Below are 19,446 nucleotides of genomic sequence, written 5' to 3'. Positions count from 1 at the left end.
GGTAGTGGTGGGCAGTAAGGAGATTCTGGTTCCATTGTATAAGGTTCCATTGGTGGATGCAGTAGATGCTGTTGATGCAGATGATGGGTAGTTTTAGTAATCTGCTTTCTTATTACAATAAGGAGACAGCTGCATTTATCGAGGGAGATACATGGTGGTACATTTAGATTTTGCAAAGGCTTTTGATAGATTACGACATGATAACTTGATATTCAAACTATCAACTATTAAATTTTGGCAGTCTGATGACCAGCCAATCACCAGATGTCTTATTTCCTCCACCTCCAACAATATATCCCCACTGAGAGTTCTACATCCCATCTTTGTTTCCCAAATTTTAAAGCCTTATGTCACATAACATTGAATTGATATCTCCGCTCCTATTCACTTGGTCTATCCAAGTCTTCTTGTGAGGCCACAACATCTCCTCTACTCCTCATACATAGTTCTTCCCAACTTTGCATCATCTGCAAACAACTGAATATCCCCATCTAAATCTTTCATAATATCATTAACATGCAGGTTAAACAGCAGTGGACACAATAAACCTCTAGTATATTGTTCCTTCATTCTCAACTTGCTGATGCCTATCAGATAGCTAATCTCCAATCCAATGCACTAGTCTAATATCCAACCCAATCTGCCTCTAGTTTGAATATCAACTTATCATGTGGTAATCTATCAAAAGCCTTTGCAAAATCTAAATATACCACCATGTATCTCCCTTGTCAAATGCAGCTGTCTCCTTATTGTAATAAGAAAGTATATTACTAAAACTATAGCAAACCTCAACTACCCATCATCTCCACCAACAGCATCTATTGCATCCACCAATGCCATCTACTGCCCACCACCACTAGTATTTTTTGTCTGTAAATTGCATGTGTTCTCAAGGCCATTTTGTCTATATGCGAGATGAAAAACCCAAGTTTCCAGGAGAATAATCCCTGCTAACCTCCATATGAGATCCATATCAAGATTTCGCTCATCACAACGAGAATCAAACTTAAGACTTTTTTCAATCAAAGCTGGATTTATGCTGAATACCAACCTAGAGACATGAGTAGCATGATGAAGAGTGGGGAAAACAAAGGCATGTGAATGAGAATATAAAATTAAGAAGGATAGTTGGTGTGAAAGATGGCATGGTTTTGCAAGCTGATGTTGATTAAATGAATGAATGTCAATCATAGGTAGGTAGCTTGCAGAGAGAAAGAGAGAGAGAGGTGCATTGAAAGAAGTGGAACGTACAAGCAGTGAGTTAAGAAGTGTGAAAAAAGAAATTAGGAAACCTTGGTCAGCAGAGCAAAATTTATTTGTTCTGATAATAATGCCCTCATTACTGTACTTGACTACATTCACACCGTCTTGGTTAATGGCTGCAATCTCCCACAAACAAAAAAAAATATATTAAAAGCCCATAAACCATCCCTCAGGCACCTAGACAATCAGCCTAATGGCCAAAAAACATCCAGCCTAGCCCATATGGCACTATTTCAGATTTTGGTGTACCTGTGCTCTAGGTCTCACCCAGTGTAGTGTATGAGTGCATGTTTTGTGTACATTGTTCCCTGATGATTGCAACTTGACTTTGCTGAAATATTGCAAGTATTAATTAAAGTTATTTTAATTAGTATATCTTCTACTTTTTAATATCCTTATTAAAAATGTCATTATGACTAATCACTGTATAATCCTGACCAGACTTACTTAGTGTTTCATAGTATGATGGAAAGTGAAACCAAACCTTATATTAAAATTGCAGATATTATTCTCAGTTCTTTTTTGCTTTTATTTTATGCAGATGATATTCCTGAATTAACCCATTTTGAATGAAAATCTGAAATGAAAATATGTAGAAACACAGCACACATAAACTGATTTTTCAATGGAGAATTTACAGTTAAGTAAAACATTTCAGCTATTAAAGTATTATTTTTTAGTGAAAGTGGTAAATTAAATATGGAAATAGACAACAGAATAAGCATTATGAGTCTTGTTTAAATTTATATGGCATAAGAGAAAAAATAAAACACTCAACTAGTAGAATAAAAAATAGCACATAAATTTTAACTTATTGATCTGAAATTTGGATTTGAAATAAAGCAGTTAATCGAAGACTAAAGATCACCAATATGAGAGTTCTAAGAACTCTTTTTTTATTTTATGCAGATGATCCTGAATAAACCCATTTTCAATGAAAGTCTGAAATGAAAATATGTAGAAACACAGGAAACATTAACTGCTTTTACAAGACAAAAAAATAAAACACTCAACTAGTAGAATAAAAAATAGTCGCATAAATTTTAACTTATTGATCTGAAACTTGGATTTAAAATAAAGCATTTAATTGAAGACTAAAGATTACTGACATGAGAGTTCTAAGAAAAATTTGGACATGACAAACTAGGGTGCCTTGACATCATGCCACTCTGGTGACTGAGTGGATGGCATATATATGTGTTCCAACATAGTTTGTAGGTATGAATACCACTGTGGGTGTGAATGTTTGTAACTGTGTTTATGGTTAATGAATTTCATCATCTAGTCTATGACCACCACCATCACACTTTAAAGTTGGTGGGCTAAAAACAGTTGTGTTTGGTTTCTAAAGTTGGTTTTCCCAATTATCTAACCCTTAACTTACCCACAATAATACCAATGTAGTATAGATTCACATCCTTTTGTGGAAGGGATTCATATAAAAAAAATCCTGATATGTAGGCACTAAAATGGAAGAACAAATATTACCAGAACAGGTATATTTATCTGGGGGCCAGGGGGGACTGAGGAACGCGGCAGTGGATTTGAGCAGCATTAAAAAATGTGTTTTTTTAAAAAGTGTATAGTGTGAATTCCTTTGTGACTTGTGCTCCATTTTTTTTCCTCAGTAACATAAGTGTTGTTTAGAGGTTCTGCTTTAGAGTTTCGTGTTACATATCGTGTTATTTTTGAGTTACCGAGAATGCGTGGTCACAGTCGGTAGTATTGGCAGCGGAAGAAAAGATAAATTATTCGCTATTTGGTATAATGAATATAGCGTTTATATATATATGTATATATACATTTAGCGTTTATATATATATATATATATAATACAGTGTTTATTTAGCCTTTATATATAATTACTTTAGTAGTTCCTTGGTAGTAAGGAACGATGGCAGATTCGGCTTCAGTCGCAAATGGCGTGTTGCCAAGTCCTCTGCCATTTAAGAACTTCATTATAAGTAATATAATAAAGGACTTTGTGGCATGCAGTACTTGTGGCATGTATGCATGCATCTCGTGAGTTGGATATGTGGCTGGCTGGTGAGAGAGGGGAGAGTGTTTGTGTGCGAAATGCAGGCAATAGGAGGAAATAAATAAAATAGATATATCAATAACTGACCTAGTTGCTCCAGGAACGTGAAATGAATATTGGAAGATGAGTAGCGTGATAGGAGAGAATGAAGAAAAAAATATGAATGAGAAAATAATAGTCGATAGTTTAGAAGGCGTGAGTGACTATGAAAGTTTCGGAGATGGTTTTGTTTGGAAGAGTGAATTTTGATTTAGAATGACTGACTTGCAGAGGGAGATAGATTGGCTGAAAGAGGAAGTGGAATGTCTTGTGAATGAGATGAGGAGAATGGAAGAGATAAATGCAAGGTGAATCAGAGTAGGAGAGAGGGAGAGTTTTGGGAAGGATAGGAGAGGACAGCATTTTGGGAATGATAGAAGAGGAGAGAATGGAAACAGCAGGAGAGAGGGAATGAGAATGCTAGAAGAGGAGAGAATGGAAACAGAAGAAGAGAGAGGTATGGGAATGGTAGAAGGGAGAATAGAAACAGTAGGAGAAAGGGAATGCTAGAAGAGGAGAGAATAGGAGCAGTAGAGGAGATGGAATGAGAGAGAGATGTATGGGAATGATAGAAGAGGAGAGAATGGGAATGGTAGACGATAGGAAATGAGACATAGTTATGGGAATAACAAAAGAGGAAAGAATAGGATAAGTGGAAGAGAGGGAATGAGAGAGTTATGGGAGTGATGGAGGAGTAGAGAATGGAAACCAGAGAGAGGGAATGGTGAGAGGTGTAATGTATGGTGACTCGATGATCCATGGTGTGCAAGATAGGATGCATGAGGAGTGTTTGCCTGGAGGAACAATAGAGAATGTGGCTATGGCAATTAAGAGGGGTGAAAGGATGAATGAGATGATTGTGATGGTGGGCACAAATGACTTGAGAGGCAGTGTAAATCGGGCGGCGAGAGTTCTGAGATTCTTGCTTGAAGTTGTGCAAAAGAAAACGCAGAGAGGGAAGATTGTATGTGTGTTGCCCAGGTATGATAGTGATGAGCTGAGCAGAAGAGCAGCAATACTGAATCACATAATAGCCAGAATGTGTGAGAAGAGAGGGTTGGAATATGTGGATGCTTAGAGGGCGTTTGAAGAGAGAAGGGAGGTGCATACTAGAGACTGGGTGGATGGTAGAAGGGATGGGTGCTTTGGGGAAGGGGGACGATGTCAGGAAACATTGAGCCTGGGGGGGGGGGTCAAGAGGGGACAATGATAGGTATAGAAGCAGTGACATTTTTAATTTTTATGCTCTATACTAATGCCAGGAGTATCTGAAATAAAGGAAATGAATTGGTGCCGCTGATATCATCAACCTGGCCAAAGATTATTGGGATCTCTGAGACATGGTTGATGGAGGATGATATAATAACCGGAATTGAAGTGGCAGGGTACAGCATTTTTCGGCAGAATAGGAAAGTAAAATACAAAATTAATAACAGAAAAACTCATGTACAAAGATTATTTAATAGTATAATTTTCGCCTGTGTCACAGGCATCTTCAGTACATTAAGCTCAAATTAAACAATAACTGACAATTCCAAAAAGTGCCACCTAAGTAGCTGGTGTAAGATAACTAAAAAGGTCAATAACTTTCCTAAAAATAAAAAAATTAAAATTAAAAAAAATAAAAATAAAAAAATTAATACAATAAAAAGTTAGGAAAGATTAGCTGATTTAAAGTACTATCTCCTATAAAGGGGACAGACGTAAGCTGTCAGATCTGTTTAAGTTAGGAGAATGAAGTAGAGTTTCACATGTTTCTTTATAAAGGCATTCCATGAGAAACTGACTTTTGTGAAGAACTCTTGTCTTTCTCCAATGAACTCTGTGTCTTGTGAAGATGGCATGTTCTGCAAGTCCAGACTTTTCAGGTTTAAAGTATTCAATATAAGATCGGTGTTCTAGCTGAATAGAGGCAGATCTTCCCGTTTGTCTGAAATAAGATAATCCACAAGAGCACGGAATCTGGTAGACACCAGGATGATTAAGATGTGGAAGCTTGTACCTAGGAGAAGTGAGAAAGGTGGAGATTTTTCTAAACGGTCAAAAGGCAACAAAAATATTCAGTGGTTTTAAAACTTTTGCTATACGTTCACTGATGCCTTGTACATAAGGGATATTATTCCTTATCCCAAAAATCAGCCAACAGATTACGTTTTGAATGTGCACAAATTGTTTTTCATGCCAAGCCTCCTCATCCTAATCTTTCTTACTCTGAGTTTAAAGCATTGAAATCACTGAAGAATAACAATAATTTAATTATTACAAAAGCTGATAAGGGGAGGGCTGTAGTGATTCAAGATAGGAAGGAATATGAGAAAAAAATGTCTCTTTTACTTCACGACTATTCAACTTATACGCCTCTTACATCGGATCCTACCCGGAGTCAATTGAAGAGACTTAATTCTCTTATAGATAATGTATCTACATGGAATGAAGATCAAAATAAAAAACTTAAAACCTTCTTTGGTCGTCCACCTAGATTGTATGGTCTTCCAAAAGTTCACAAACTAGGCATTCCGTTAAAACCAGTCGTAGATTGTATAGGTTGCCCCACTTACAAAATCTCAAAATTTTTATCAAATTTACTCTCCTCTTTAACTTGAAGAACTGATACTTATATAAAAAATACTTTGAATTTCAGATGTTCATTTGGACGTTTCTGATATCATGATCAGTTTAGATGTTGTTTCTTTATTTACAAATGTGCCTCCTTCAGAAAGTATTGAATTACTACAACAGGAATTTCCTTCAGGCATTGTAAATATATTTGATTTTGTAATTAATTCTGGTTATTTTTCCTTTAAAAATAAGTTGTATCAACAAATTGAAGGAACAGCAATGGGTAATCCTCTTTCTCCTGCTGTCTCCAATTTCTTTATGGAACATTTTGAACAACGTATCTTTGACAACATTTCTCCCAGACCTAATCATTGGTTCAGATATGTCGATGACATTTTTGCTGTATGGAATGGCTCTTCAGATGAACTTCAACAATTTCTCAATAAGTTAAACGCATTTCATCCTAGGATCAAGTTTACCCTAGAAGTAGAATCAAATAAGCAGTTAGCCTTTTTAGTTCTTCTAATTCTTCGCCAACCAGATAGTAACCTACATTTCTCAGTTTATAGAAAGAAGACTCATACAGGCCATTATATCCATGCAGAATCTCATCACCATCCCAGTCAAAAGGCAGGAACTATTAAAACACTGATTCATCGGGCCCACTCCTTTTGTTCTTCAGACGATCTTTTTCAGAAAGAACTACAATATATAACTTCTTCCTTTCTATCTAATGGTTATAAGAATTGCTTCATTAAAAGAACTTTGAGCAGTTTTAATATGTCTTCCTCTTCAAACACAGAAGAAATAACGCACATTACTATCCCTTATGTACAAGGCATCAGTGAACGTATAGCAAAAGTTTTAAAACCACTGAATATTTTTGTTGCCTTTCGACCGTTTAGAAAAATCTCCACCTTTCTCGCTTCTCCTAAGGACAAGCTTCCACATCTTAATCATCCAGGTGTCTACCAGATTCCGTGCTCTTGTGGATTATCTTATTTCGGACAAACGGGAAGATCTGCCTCTATTCGGCTAGAAGAACACCAATCTTATATTGAATACTTTACACCTGAAAAGTCTGGACTTACATAACATGCCATCTTCACTAGACACAGAGTTCATTGGAGAAAGACAAGAGTTCTTCACAAAAGTCAGTTTCTCATAGAACGCCTTTATACAGAAACATAACTTAAACAGATCCGATGGCTTACGTCTATCCCCTTTATGGGAGATAGTACTTTACAAATCAGCTAATCTTTCCTAACTTTTTATTGTATTAATTTTTTTTATTTATTTATTTTTTTTTTTTAATTTTATTTTATTATTATTTTTTTTATTATTTATTTTTATTTTTTTATTTCGAGGAAAGTTACTGAAAGTTATTATCTTACACCAGCTACTTAGGTGGCGCTTTTTGGAATTGTCAGTTATTGTTTAATTTGAGCTTAATGTACTGAAGATGCCTGTGACACACAGGTGAAAATTATACTATTAAATAATCTTTGTACGTGAGTTTTTCCGTTATTAATTTTGTATCGAAGTGATGACTTATGTCTGCTTTGGAAGCATATGGTGTGAGGTAGAAGTAGCCAATTCTGGATATTTATTGCAGTGTTGCTATAAACCAGGGAGCACAGAGGGTGGGGACCAGGAGATGTTTAGGCAGTTGAGCTTGGTAAGTGCAAGAAGAATGATTTTATGGGAGATTTTAGCTGTAGCAATATAAACTGGGAAGAAGAAAATGCAAGTAGTAAGAAGGGGATAGAATTTCTGGAATTCTTGAGAGACAAATGTCTTCAGCAGCATGTAATAGAGGGAACAAGAGGTTCAAGAGTTTTGGATTTGGTCATAGCATCAGAAGAGCTGATAATAAGTGCGATGACATCTCTCCCACCAGCTGGAGAGAGTGACCATGTGGTTTTCACTTGGAAGATATGTTCCCTTTTCTTTGATACACCTGAACAGACATGCAGGTGTATCAAAAAAAGGGAACATATGTGGAATTATAAGGCGGTTGATTATAGTAGTCTTAGGTATCAACTAGGGGCAGTTTCATGGAGGGCAGAATTGGAAGGCCAGGATATCATTAGTGCTTGAGAAATTGCGAAAGAATATTTGTTAACAGCAATAGTAAGCTGTATTCCACGGGTGAAGAAGTGGACACAATTTGGTGAAAAGTGGATGACAAACGATATCAAACAGGAACTGCAGTTGAAAAACAGATTATTGAAGATATACAAGGAGAGGGGTGGAGGACAGATACACGAAGAATATAAGACACAGGCCAAGAGAGTAACCAGAATGGTGAGGAAGGCAAAACTGGAATATGAGAAGAGATTGGTACTAAGATCCAAAGAAAATCCTAGGAGATTTTTTAGCTATGTGGCCAGTAGGCATAGAAACGATTGTGGAAGAATAACATTGCAGGATAAAAATGGGAATAGAGTGACTGATACAGAGGACATAGTGGAATTGTTCAATGAGCACTTTATTGGAGTATTTCATCCTTGAGGAGTTTTTAATACTAGAGGATAGGGCAGGATCAGGGTTTAGAGGTGCAAGAGCAGAGTGTGTTCCAAATACTGAGGATACCAATAAAGCTGTTGGACTGGATAGTATTTCACCACGGGTTTTGAGAGAATGTGCTAAAGAACTAACAGCTCCGTTGACCTGGCTTTTCAATAAAAGTCTGGCTGAAGGAAAGGTACCCAGGGAATGGAAGGAATGTAAGATAGTGCCGCTGCACTATCTTACAGCACTATCTTATATGTAGCAGACTGGAAGTGTCTAATTATAGGCTTGTTTGTGTGTCATCAGTAGTTGTTAAGGTCTTGGAGAAATTAGTGAGGGACTATATACAGCGTTGGGTAAATGAGGGTAATGTTATCTGTGAGAATCAACATGGATTTGTTAAGGGGTGCTCTTGCTTTAGTAATATGATTGTCTTTTATAATAAAGTGACAAGAGCAGTTGATGAGGGAAAGGCATACACTGCCATTTTTTGGGATTTTGCAAAGCATTTGATAGGGTGCCACATGATAAGCTGATTTTAAGTTGCAGCACATGGGTTTAAATGTCAGGTTTGTCAAATGAATTCAGGATTGGCTGACTGATAGGTGTAGAGTGTTGTGTGTATGATGGTGCAATATCAAGGAAGCAGAAGGTTACAAGTGGGGTTCCACAGGGCTCAGTACTGGGACCTGTATTGTTCAATCTTTATATCAATGATATTGTCAATGGATTGCAAGGGGACATTCAGTTGTTTGCGAATATGTGACGTTGGGAAGGGTTATCAGTAATAGTGTAGATGTGGCAACCCTGCAAGAGGATTTGAATAAACTAGAGAGATGGGCAAATAAATGGGGTTGTTGGTTCAATGTAGCAAAATGTCAAGTCTTGAGGTTTGGGATCCATCGATGGGAGGATGCATACTAAATTGGAGGAGGTAGGGGAGACAATAGATCTTTCACTAATGAAGTGAAAAAATTTGGCTTTTCAATGAAAGGATGGCTACTGGAAAGGTGCCCATGGAATGGAAGGAAGGTAAGATAGTGCCATAGCATAAGGGCAGTAGCAGACTGAAAGTGTCTAATTATAGACCAGTTTGTGTGTCATCAGTAGTTGTTAAGATCTTGGAGAAAGTAGTGAGGGACCGTGTACAGCATTGGGCAGATGAGGGTAATGTTATCTGTGAGAATCAACATGGATTTGTGAAAGGACGCTCTTGTTTTAGCAATATGCTAGCCTTTTATAATAAAGTTACAAGAACATTAGATGAGGGAAAGGCATATACTGCAATTTTCTTAGACTTGGCGAAGGCATTTGACAGGGTGCCACATGATAAGCTGATATTTAAGTTGCAGCACATAGGTCTGGATGTCAGATTGGTCAACTGGATTCAGGATTGGCTGTCTGATAGGTATCAGAGAGTTGTGTATGGTGGAGCAGTTTCCAGGAGGCAGAGGGTTACAAGTGGGGTCCCACAGGGCTCAGTACTAGGACCTATATTGTTTAACCTTTATATCAATGACATAGCCAGTGGATTGCAGGGGGATATTCAGTTGTTTGCAGATGATGCGAAGCTGGGAAGGATTATTAGTAATAGTGCAGATGTGGTAGCCCTGCAAGAGGATTTAAATAAGCTAGATAGATGGGCAAATGAACGGGAGTGTCAGTTTAATGCAGCAAAATGTAAGGTCTTGAGGTTTGGGAAACATCGATGGCATGCTGCATACTCTATGGGAGGAGTTATACTGGAGGAAGTAGGGGAGACAAGAGATCTGGGGTTGATGATTGATAGAAACCTGAAGTTTAGGGGACATATTGCAAAGGTGGTGAAGGTAACACAGAGGATTGCTGCTATTATGAGAAGGACACTGACCTGCAGAGATAAGAGGGTTATCATTCCGTTGTATAAGTCTCTGATCAGACCACACTTGGACTATTGTTCTCAGATTTGGTCCCCAGGATTTGAAGAGGATAAATTAACTGTGGAAAGGATACAAAGACGGATGACAAAGATGGGTTCAGGACTGTACAGGGATAGTTATGAGGATCGGCTGAGAGAATGTGGACTGCAGAGTTTGGTGGATAGAAGAAGGAGAGGTGATATGATTGAGACTTTTAAACTGTTGAGAGGTGGTTACAGGGTTGACACTGGGGAGTTCTTTTGCTTGGTTGATCAGCGGGAAGGAGTGATGACAAGAGGCCATCCCTGGAAGTTACGAAAGGAAACTGTGAGCAAGAGGGTAAGGAGTGGTTTCTTTGTGTGGAGGGTGGTTGAGCCGTGGAATGCATTGCCTGATGGAGTGGTGGGAGCGAGAACGGTCAGTGAGTTTAAAGAGTGGTATGATAGACTTTGTGTTTCTCAGGGGGGGACCTCCCTCGATGAGTCTTTTGACTCCTTGGAGGCCTGAATAATAATAATAATAATAATAATAATATGAGTAATGAGGATCGACTGAGGGAATGTGGACTGCAGAGTTTGGTGGATAGAAGAAGGAGAGGTGATATGATCAAGACTTTTTAACTGTTGAGAGGCAGTTACAGGGTAGACATTGGAGAGTTCTTTCACTTGGTGGAACGGCAGGAAGGAGCAATGACAAGGGCCATCCCCGGAAGTTACGGAAGGAGGCTGTGCACAAGAGGGTGAGGAGTGATTTCTTTGCATGGAGGGTGGTTGAACCTTGGAATGCATTGCCTGAGGGAGTGGTTGGAGTAGAGGGGATGGTTAATAGGTTCAAGGAGTGGTATGATAGACTTTGTATTTCTTAAAAGCAACCTCCCACAATGAGTCTTTTGACTCCATGGAGGCCTGGATAATAATAATAATAATAATAATAATAATCTAAGAAAATAAGAAATGATAGAACAACCAAATTGAAAAATTTGACAAATCAGAAACATAACAATTAACAGTTTAATTTAGAAGAAAATAATTATGTAGTTCTGTATTGTATTCAGTATATATACGCACACACATATACACTGATGGTATGAATCGAGAAATGATGATGTTATATATATTTAAAACTATGTTGTGTTAGCAAACAGATGGATGTAACATAATGCCTCCAATGAACAGCAGATTCTCATGGTGAGCATTAGATGAGTGGTAAGATTCATGTGTTTTGCAGTCAAATCAACTTATGCCACTAAAATTCTTTTGACTTTGGGATTTGGGGACAGAAGAAATAGCTGATATTTATTGTATGCACCAAGGGTTGCATACAATATAAAATACAATATAACAACATGAAAGCATACATATGCTTCATCCTTCAAATACTACATGTATATTTCAGTCCTCAAACCACACCAATATTCCCATTTAAGTATAAATTAAAGATGCCTATAAAATATATTCTTGGTTTAATTATATGAATTCTAAATTACTTCAACCTTGGTATCCTTTTTGGGTCTAGCTCCCACTCACAAGATCTCAAATAAGGTCGAAACTGGTCTAGATAGTAGCTCTTCCATAATGCATAGCATTATACATGTCCGTAAGGATATGTGTATTGCATTATGGGATACTAAGGCAAATGATGTGAAGTCATTACCCCCTATACATAAGAAGCTCAGTCATATCACGTGCATACAATGCTTACACTTGGATAAAGGATTAAACCAAGAATATAATTTAAGTGAAAAAACTTCGCTTTTCAATGAAAGTCTTGGCTACTGGAAAGGTGTCCATGGAATGGAAGGAAGGTAAGATAGTGCTATTGCATAAGGGCGGTAGTAGACTGGAAGTGTCTAATTATAGACTAGTTTGTGTGTCATCAGTAGTTAGTACAATCTTGGAGAAAGTAGTGAAGGACCGTATACAGCATTAGGCAGATGAGGGTAATGTTATCTGTGAGAGTCAACATGGATTTGTGAAGGGGCACTCTTGTTTTAGCAATATGCTAGCCTTTTATGATAAAGTTACAAGAGCATTAGATGACGGAAAGGCATATACTGCCATTTTCTTAGACTTAGCAAAGGCATTTGACAGGGTGCCACATGATAAGCTGATATTTAAGTTGCAGCACATGGGTCTGGATGTCAGATTGGTCAACTGGATTCAGGATTGGCTGTCCAATAGGTATCAGAGAGTTGTGTATGGTGGGGCAGTTTCAAGGAAGCAGAGGGTTACAAGTGGGGTCCTACAGGGCTCAGTGCTGGGACCTATATTGTTTAACCTTTATATTAATGACGTCAGTGGACTGCAAGGGGATATTCAGTTGTTTGCAGATGATGCGAAGCTGGGAAGGATTATTAGTAATAGTGCAGATGCAGCAGCCCTGCAAGAGGATTTGAATAAGCTAGATAGATGGGCAAATGAATGGGGCATGTGGGTTTAATGCAGCAAAATGTAAGGTCTTGAGGTTTGGGAAACATTGATGGGACACTGCATACTCTATGGGAGGAAGTAGGGGAGACAACAGATCTGGGATTGATGATTGATAGAAACCTGAAATTTAGGGAACATATTGCAAAGGTGGTGAAGGTAACACAGAAGATTGCTGCAATAATGAGAAGGACACTGACCTGCAGAGATAAAACAGTTATCATTCCGTTGTATAAGACCCTGATCAGACCACGCTTGGACTATTGCTCTAAGGAGAGATGATATGATTGAGACTTTTAAACTGTTGAGAGGTGGTTACAGGGTTGACTGGGGAGTTCTTTCACTTGGTTGAACAGCAGGAAAGAGTGATGACAAGAGGCCATCCCTGGAAGTTACAAAAGGAAACTGTGAGCAAGAGGGTGAGGAGTGGTTTCTTTGCATGGAGGGTGGTTGAACCTTGGAATGGAGTGGTGAATGCGAGAATGGTCAATGAGTTCAAGGAGTGGTATGATAGACTTTGTGTTTCTTGGGGGGGGGGGATCCCCTCGATGAGTCTTGGTAGACTTTGTGTTTCTTAGGAAGGCCCTCCCACGATGAGTCTTTTGACTCCATGGAGGCCTGAATAATAATAATAATAATAAAACTTTCAACATTCCTATTTAAGCATGGCTTGTAAAATGTTTTTTTTTACTGAAATACATAAAATGGGATGTTATTAGATGGTTATGTCAGCATTTTATTATATATATTTAATCAGATCTTCTATAAGGTCTGCACTAGGGTGACTCGTAAATGCCGGCGAGTGTATTCCCGTAAGCTCTCTGGTCAAATTTTGTACAAAACTTTCATAGTTTCTACATTCGGCTTTTAAATAATGCTTGATTTAATGTCCACTTGATTTATATGGAATATTTATATATAATTGAAGCCTTTTGGCTCTTTATTTTGGTATATTTAATCTTGTCAGTAGATTTGCACTTCTTCCTAGGTAATTCTTTTTTGCGTAAGATATTTCTAAAAAAACATTTGTCTAATTTTGACAATAAATATCAATTTACATGTTACCATAACTTCAAATATAATGAACCTTCTGTCCCCTTTTTTTGTGTGTGCATGTCTAGGGTGATAAAGGAGAAAAAGGTGTTCCTGGTCCCATGGGCTTACCCGTAAGTGTTTATTAACATAGTGTAATATTTCTGATAAAATCTCTGAAATTTACAATTCTGTTAATTTGTGGACTAAAATCTATGAACACTTTTAATCTCTAATAAATTTGTTGATGATTAAAAATACTTCTTCTCTACTACCGGTCATTACAGGTGGCTTGTTTAGTCATTACAGATTAACATGGAACAGTAACTAAAAATATTAGGCATATTTTGCAGTAGTGTTTTTGTTTTATCAGCATTTATGGTTATACACGCTTCTTTAGTTATTTATAAAAAATTAAAAATAAAAAAATTAACGACTATTGTTTAACATAGCACAAATGTTCTTAGCTACCAAAGGCACTGTTCAGTGAATATAATATGAGAGATTTTGTTCAATGCATTGTATATGTGTGAGATGTATTGAAAGAATTAAGATTGAAAGATTTCTAAAAGGAGAGTAAGACTGATGAGTGAGTATGTTCTGAAGTGATGTAAAAGATAAAGTGAACATTATTTATATGGTGATATTAGAAAGAGCAATATATAATCAATTTTTACATTGTAAATCAGAAATATGTGTAAGTAAAAGGTGCACACAAGTTCCATTGTTGTTCACTATCTATATGGATCATATTATAAAAGAAAGTGCCATTTAAGACTGATGTAACAATATTAATCTCAGGTCTTTACCTTATGAAAATGATAGTATTGTTATTATTATTAATATCAGACCTCTGTGGAGTCAAATCAAAAGACTCATGAGGAGAGATCCATGGACTCATGCAAGATCACAGAAACCATGCCACAAATCCATTCACTGCATTAATCACACTCTCAGGTAATGTATTCCACTTACCAACCACTCTCAATACCAAGAACCTGCTCCTCACACTCTTCCTTTTCTATAATTATTATTATAGAAAAGTCGATGAGTCACCTGCAATGACTCAATGAGCAAGAGCACTCACTCTACAACTCTCAGCCTCCACCACTCAACTTCACCAACCAACTACTACAAACCGAACTACAATGATAGAAACTTATAAATAAAGTTATTAAAGGGAGTTCTATAAGATTGAAGCTAATGAAATTTTTCAATACATGATGAATAGAGAGAGAAAACTAGGGGTCACCTCCAATGACTCATTGAGGGAGGGCACTCACTCTACAAATCTCAGCCTCCACCACTCAATTCACCAACCAACTACAATCATCATCTACACCAAGCATGTCAAACTCAAAGGCTAACACGGGCCAAATAAACGAGGTTTAAGTTTATGTGGGCTGCAAAAAACAAAAACTTCGATTTTCATAAAAACGCAGGTTTATTTTGAAAAGTGCAGTATAAAAAAAAAGAACAAGAACAACAATAAAATTGTTTTCTCCCTGACACTTGGCATCTCTTCTCTGCTACTATCTTTCCTACTTCGGAGGAAATCTTGTTCTCAGTGATTACTTTCAAAACTGATCCAAGGTGAATGTCAGTAATTCTGGATCTGACAGGAGACTTATTTCCCTTCATAATTGTAGATAACTGCTCACACCAATAAGTACTTCCAAACATGGATATAATTTCATATGTGAATCTTTGAGTATTTTTAAACCTGGCAGGTAAATATTTGTAAAATCCAGGCATGCCAACTTCACTGAATTTTGCCTTCAGATCTGAATCGCACTGGATCTCAATTACCTCCATTTGCATTTTATTAGGTACTGATTCAATATTTATTGAAAAAATCGAAGAAAACAAAGAAAACTTGTCTTTCAAAAATTTAAAATCTGCAAACCTTGTTTCAAATTCAGTTCTAAGGCTTACAATTTTTTCTGCATATTTTTGATATGATGCAGTTTCACTTAAACTTGATTTGTTCATGTTGCATGTCGGAAAGTGCGTTAAATCTTCATTTTTCATCTGCTTTTCCCAAAGAACTAGTTTACATTTGAATGCCATAACTTGGTCACACATATTCGTAATGATCTGATCTTTTCCTTGCAGTTTTAAATTTAAATTATATAAGTGTTTTGTTATATCAACCATGAAGGATAAATCTTGCAACCACACTGTGTCAAAAAACAGGCTTGTGTCTTGATTTTTAGTTATTAAGTACTGACATATTTCTTCTTTCAAGTCCCAGAATTGTTTAAGAATCTTGGAGCAGGATAGCCAACGTACCTTGGTATAGTAGGACAAACCAGAATATTCGCTGTCTAATTCATTTAAGAAAGCAGAGAACTGTTGCTGATTTAAGCCTTGAGATTTTATGAAATTAATGATTTTTTTGATAGATGTCAACACATTTTCCATGTTTATTACTTTCGCACATAATACTTCTTGATGTATAATGCAATGCGTATGATGAATCTTGGATCCGTCATAAATTTCACTTTGTTTTTTTTTTTGCAGTAATGCCACGAAACCATTGTTTTTTTCCGGTCATAGAAGGAGCTCCATCTGTAGCTAAGAAGTTAATTTTGACAGAGGTAGATCGTATTTTTGCAGAAGTTCAAAAACACAATTAAATATATCTTGTCCTGTACTAGTGTTATGTATTGGTACTAGTTCCAATAATTCACAAAAATGTTGAAATCCGTGTCGCAAGCACGAAGAAACACAGCTAATTGAGCTACGCCCCCAGTGTCCGTACTCTCGTCACAGGCAATGGAAAAAGCTTCGAAACTAGATGATTTTGCTTTGATCTGAACACTTAAATTGTCGCTAAATCAGTGATTCTTTCCACAACTGTATTTCGAGACATAGAGATTGTTTGAAAAGCCTTCATATTTTCAGGACAAATAATTTCTGCAGCTTTAATTTGACATTCCTTAATGAAATCACCTTCAATAAAAGGTTTCGAGTGTTTAGCTATCAACTCCGACAAGACGTAGCTTGCATGCACCACCGCTTCACTTTCTGGTGATACTTGAGTAAACATGAACTGTTGTTTTTTCAGTTCTGACTTGAGCTCTTTCAACTTTTCTTGTCTCATTAATCCTCGTAATTATCATATTGTTCATAGTGACGATTAATGTTGTATACCTTTGGTACACTGATAATATTATTACATGTTAAGCAGATTATTTTATTTTTTATTTCACAGCAAATATACCCCAATTCCCACTTTTCTTTGAAATTTCGATGTTCGTCAGCAATTTTTCGTTTATTACTATCACTTGGTTTCGATAGAGACATGCTGAATACAAAGAACTGATAAAAATTAATAATCATTAACATAAAATAATAGAATATTTTAATAAAAACTGATATTTTTTCTTGAACATTAACTTATCAGACATTAAATAACTCACAAATTAATAAGTGTAACGTAAATAAACTTATTTTTCTTGTTCACTGAAAGCGAAATATTTCCTGTTACGCACACCAAACAAGTCAGTTCAAACAAGACTGATGACTAGACGTGGACATGGAACTGGCACGTGATAATAGGTATATAATCGGCTGGTAGAAATAGTGGGGGAAATGGTTCGCCTGCGAGTAAAGGAAATGCATGCAATACGGCTATATGTAGTAATCACTGTCATTGGCAAACGTTTGGCTGGGCCGCAAAAATATTCGGGCTGCGAGTTTGACACCCATGATCTACACCAACGCCCACTACCACCACTGGCATTCACAAACATCCATGCCCATGATTGGTTTTAAACCAAAGCCTTTTGACAGGAGAGTGGATATGCTAACCACTTGGCCAACCAAGCCAGCTAGTTGGATTTGTGAAAGGTTTAAGCAATCTATTTTCATTTTATGATTGGGGAATGAATGTTTTGTATGAGAGAGATTCGATTCATATAGGATGACATTCTTTGACTTTGCAAAGGCATTATTATTATTAGTAGTAGTAGTAGTAGTAGAAGGATATCTCAATGGAGTCAGAACACTAATTGCAGGAGACCCCACACTAACCTTCATACACACAATACTTATCATATCTCTCCTTAAACTTGTTCACTATCAGAACACTCATAACCACTTCTGGCAAATCCATTCACTCATTCACCACTCTCCAAGCAAAATATTTAATGTGCATACCCTTATTAACCATTTTCTTACTCAACTGACTCCTAATTCTCTCTCTCTCTATTCATCATGTATTGAAAATTTTCATTAGCTTCAATCTTACAGAACCCCTTTAATAATTTTATTTATAAGTTTCTATCATGTCCCCCTCTTTTCTGCTTATCAACTAAATTTTGCAACACACAAGATCAACCTATCCTAATAAGGAGCATTCCACAGACCTGTCAATTGTCTCTGAATCCTCTCCACCACCTCTTGATCCCCGAGAAACCTTGATGACCAATTCTGTGTGCAGTAGTCATGATGTGGCTGAATAATAGCCTTATAGAGAGGGATGATAACTTCCCATCTTCATTTTTAGTGTGTTTATCAAAACCCAATTCTCTCAAAACCCATGGCAAAATTCCATCCAGTCCCACAGCTTTATTGACATCCAGAGTACTCAGTATTTGAAACACACACTCTTCTCTTCTACCTCGAACCTGCCCTCCACTTTACTAGTATTAAAACCTACTTCTCCAGGATGAAATACTCCAATAAAGTGTTCATTGAACAACCCCACTATGTCCTCTGCATCAGTCACTCTATTTCCATTTTTATCCCACAATGTCATTCTTCCGCAATCGTTTCTCCTCCTACTGGCCACATAGCTAAAAAATCCCTAGGATTTTCTTTGGATCTTAAGCCAATCTCTTCTCATGTTACAATTTTGTTTTCCTTACCATACTAGTCACTCTCCTGGCCTGAGGCTTATATTCTTCATGCATCTGCTCTCCACCCCCTTTCCTTATATCTCTTCTGTAACTTCTTTTTCACCTGCAGTTCCTGTTTGATATTGTTTGTCATCTGCTTTACACCAAATTGTGTCCTCTTCTTCACTCGTGGAATACAACTTACTATTGCTGCTAACAAATATTTCTTCACAAAAAACTTACCGAGCACTAATGATATTTTGCCCTTCCAATTCCTGCCGCCATGGAACTGCCCCAAGTTGATATCTAAGACTATTATAGTTGCCCACCTGATAATTCCACATATATTCCCTTCCCTTTGATACTCCTGCATGTCTATTCATCTTCCAAGTCAAAACCACATGGTCATTCTCTCCAAATGGGGAAAGAGCTTCCTTCTCAGTTATGATGCTATGACCAAATCCAAAGCCTCCAGTCCGAGAGGACACAAGTCATCACTTATCATAAGCAGTACTCCACCACCGCGTTTTCCCCTCCTATCCTTTTGAAAAATGCTGTTTCTATATTTCTGTTCCTGTTATTATATCATCTTTCATGAACCACATCTCAGATATCACAATAATCTTTGGACAGGCTGATGCTATCAGCACCACCAATTCATCTCCTTTATTCCAGATACTCCTGGCATTAGTATAAAGAATATAAATATCACTGTTTCTGTACCTATCATTAACCCTCCTGACTCCAATGAACTCAGTCTTACCTGATGTATTCCTCCTTCTCTCAGGGGGAAATATATTCTGGCTATCATGCTATTCTTTATTAATCCTCTT

General features: G+C 37.1%; 1 protein-coding gene across 1 annotated transcript in view; it reads left to right on the top strand.

Moving 5' to 3' along the window:
* LOC150095896 (uncharacterized) overlaps positions 1-19,446 on the top strand; it is a 267,756-nt gene that overhangs the window by 238,136 nt on the left and 10,174 nt on the right. The window contains exon 10 of the mRNA XM_090409557.1: positions 13,859-13,903. Within this exon, the coding sequence (XP_090265683.1) occupies positions 13,859-13,903 (45 nt within the window). The remainder of the gene's footprint in view (positions 1-13,858; positions 13,904-19,446) is intronic.

This window comes from Typopeltis vanoorti, chromosome 19, assembly GCF_054136105.1.
Source record: "Typopeltis vanoorti isolate ZY-2024b chromosome 19, IOZ_Tvanoo_1.0, whole genome shotgun sequence".
In the NCBI taxonomy this organism is placed as follows: Eukaryota; Metazoa; Arthropoda; class Arachnida; order Uropygi; family Thelyphonidae; genus Typopeltis; species Typopeltis vanoorti.
The sequence above is the reverse complement of the archived record's forward strand: the minus strand, read 5'-3'. Positions and strand labels throughout refer to the sequence as shown.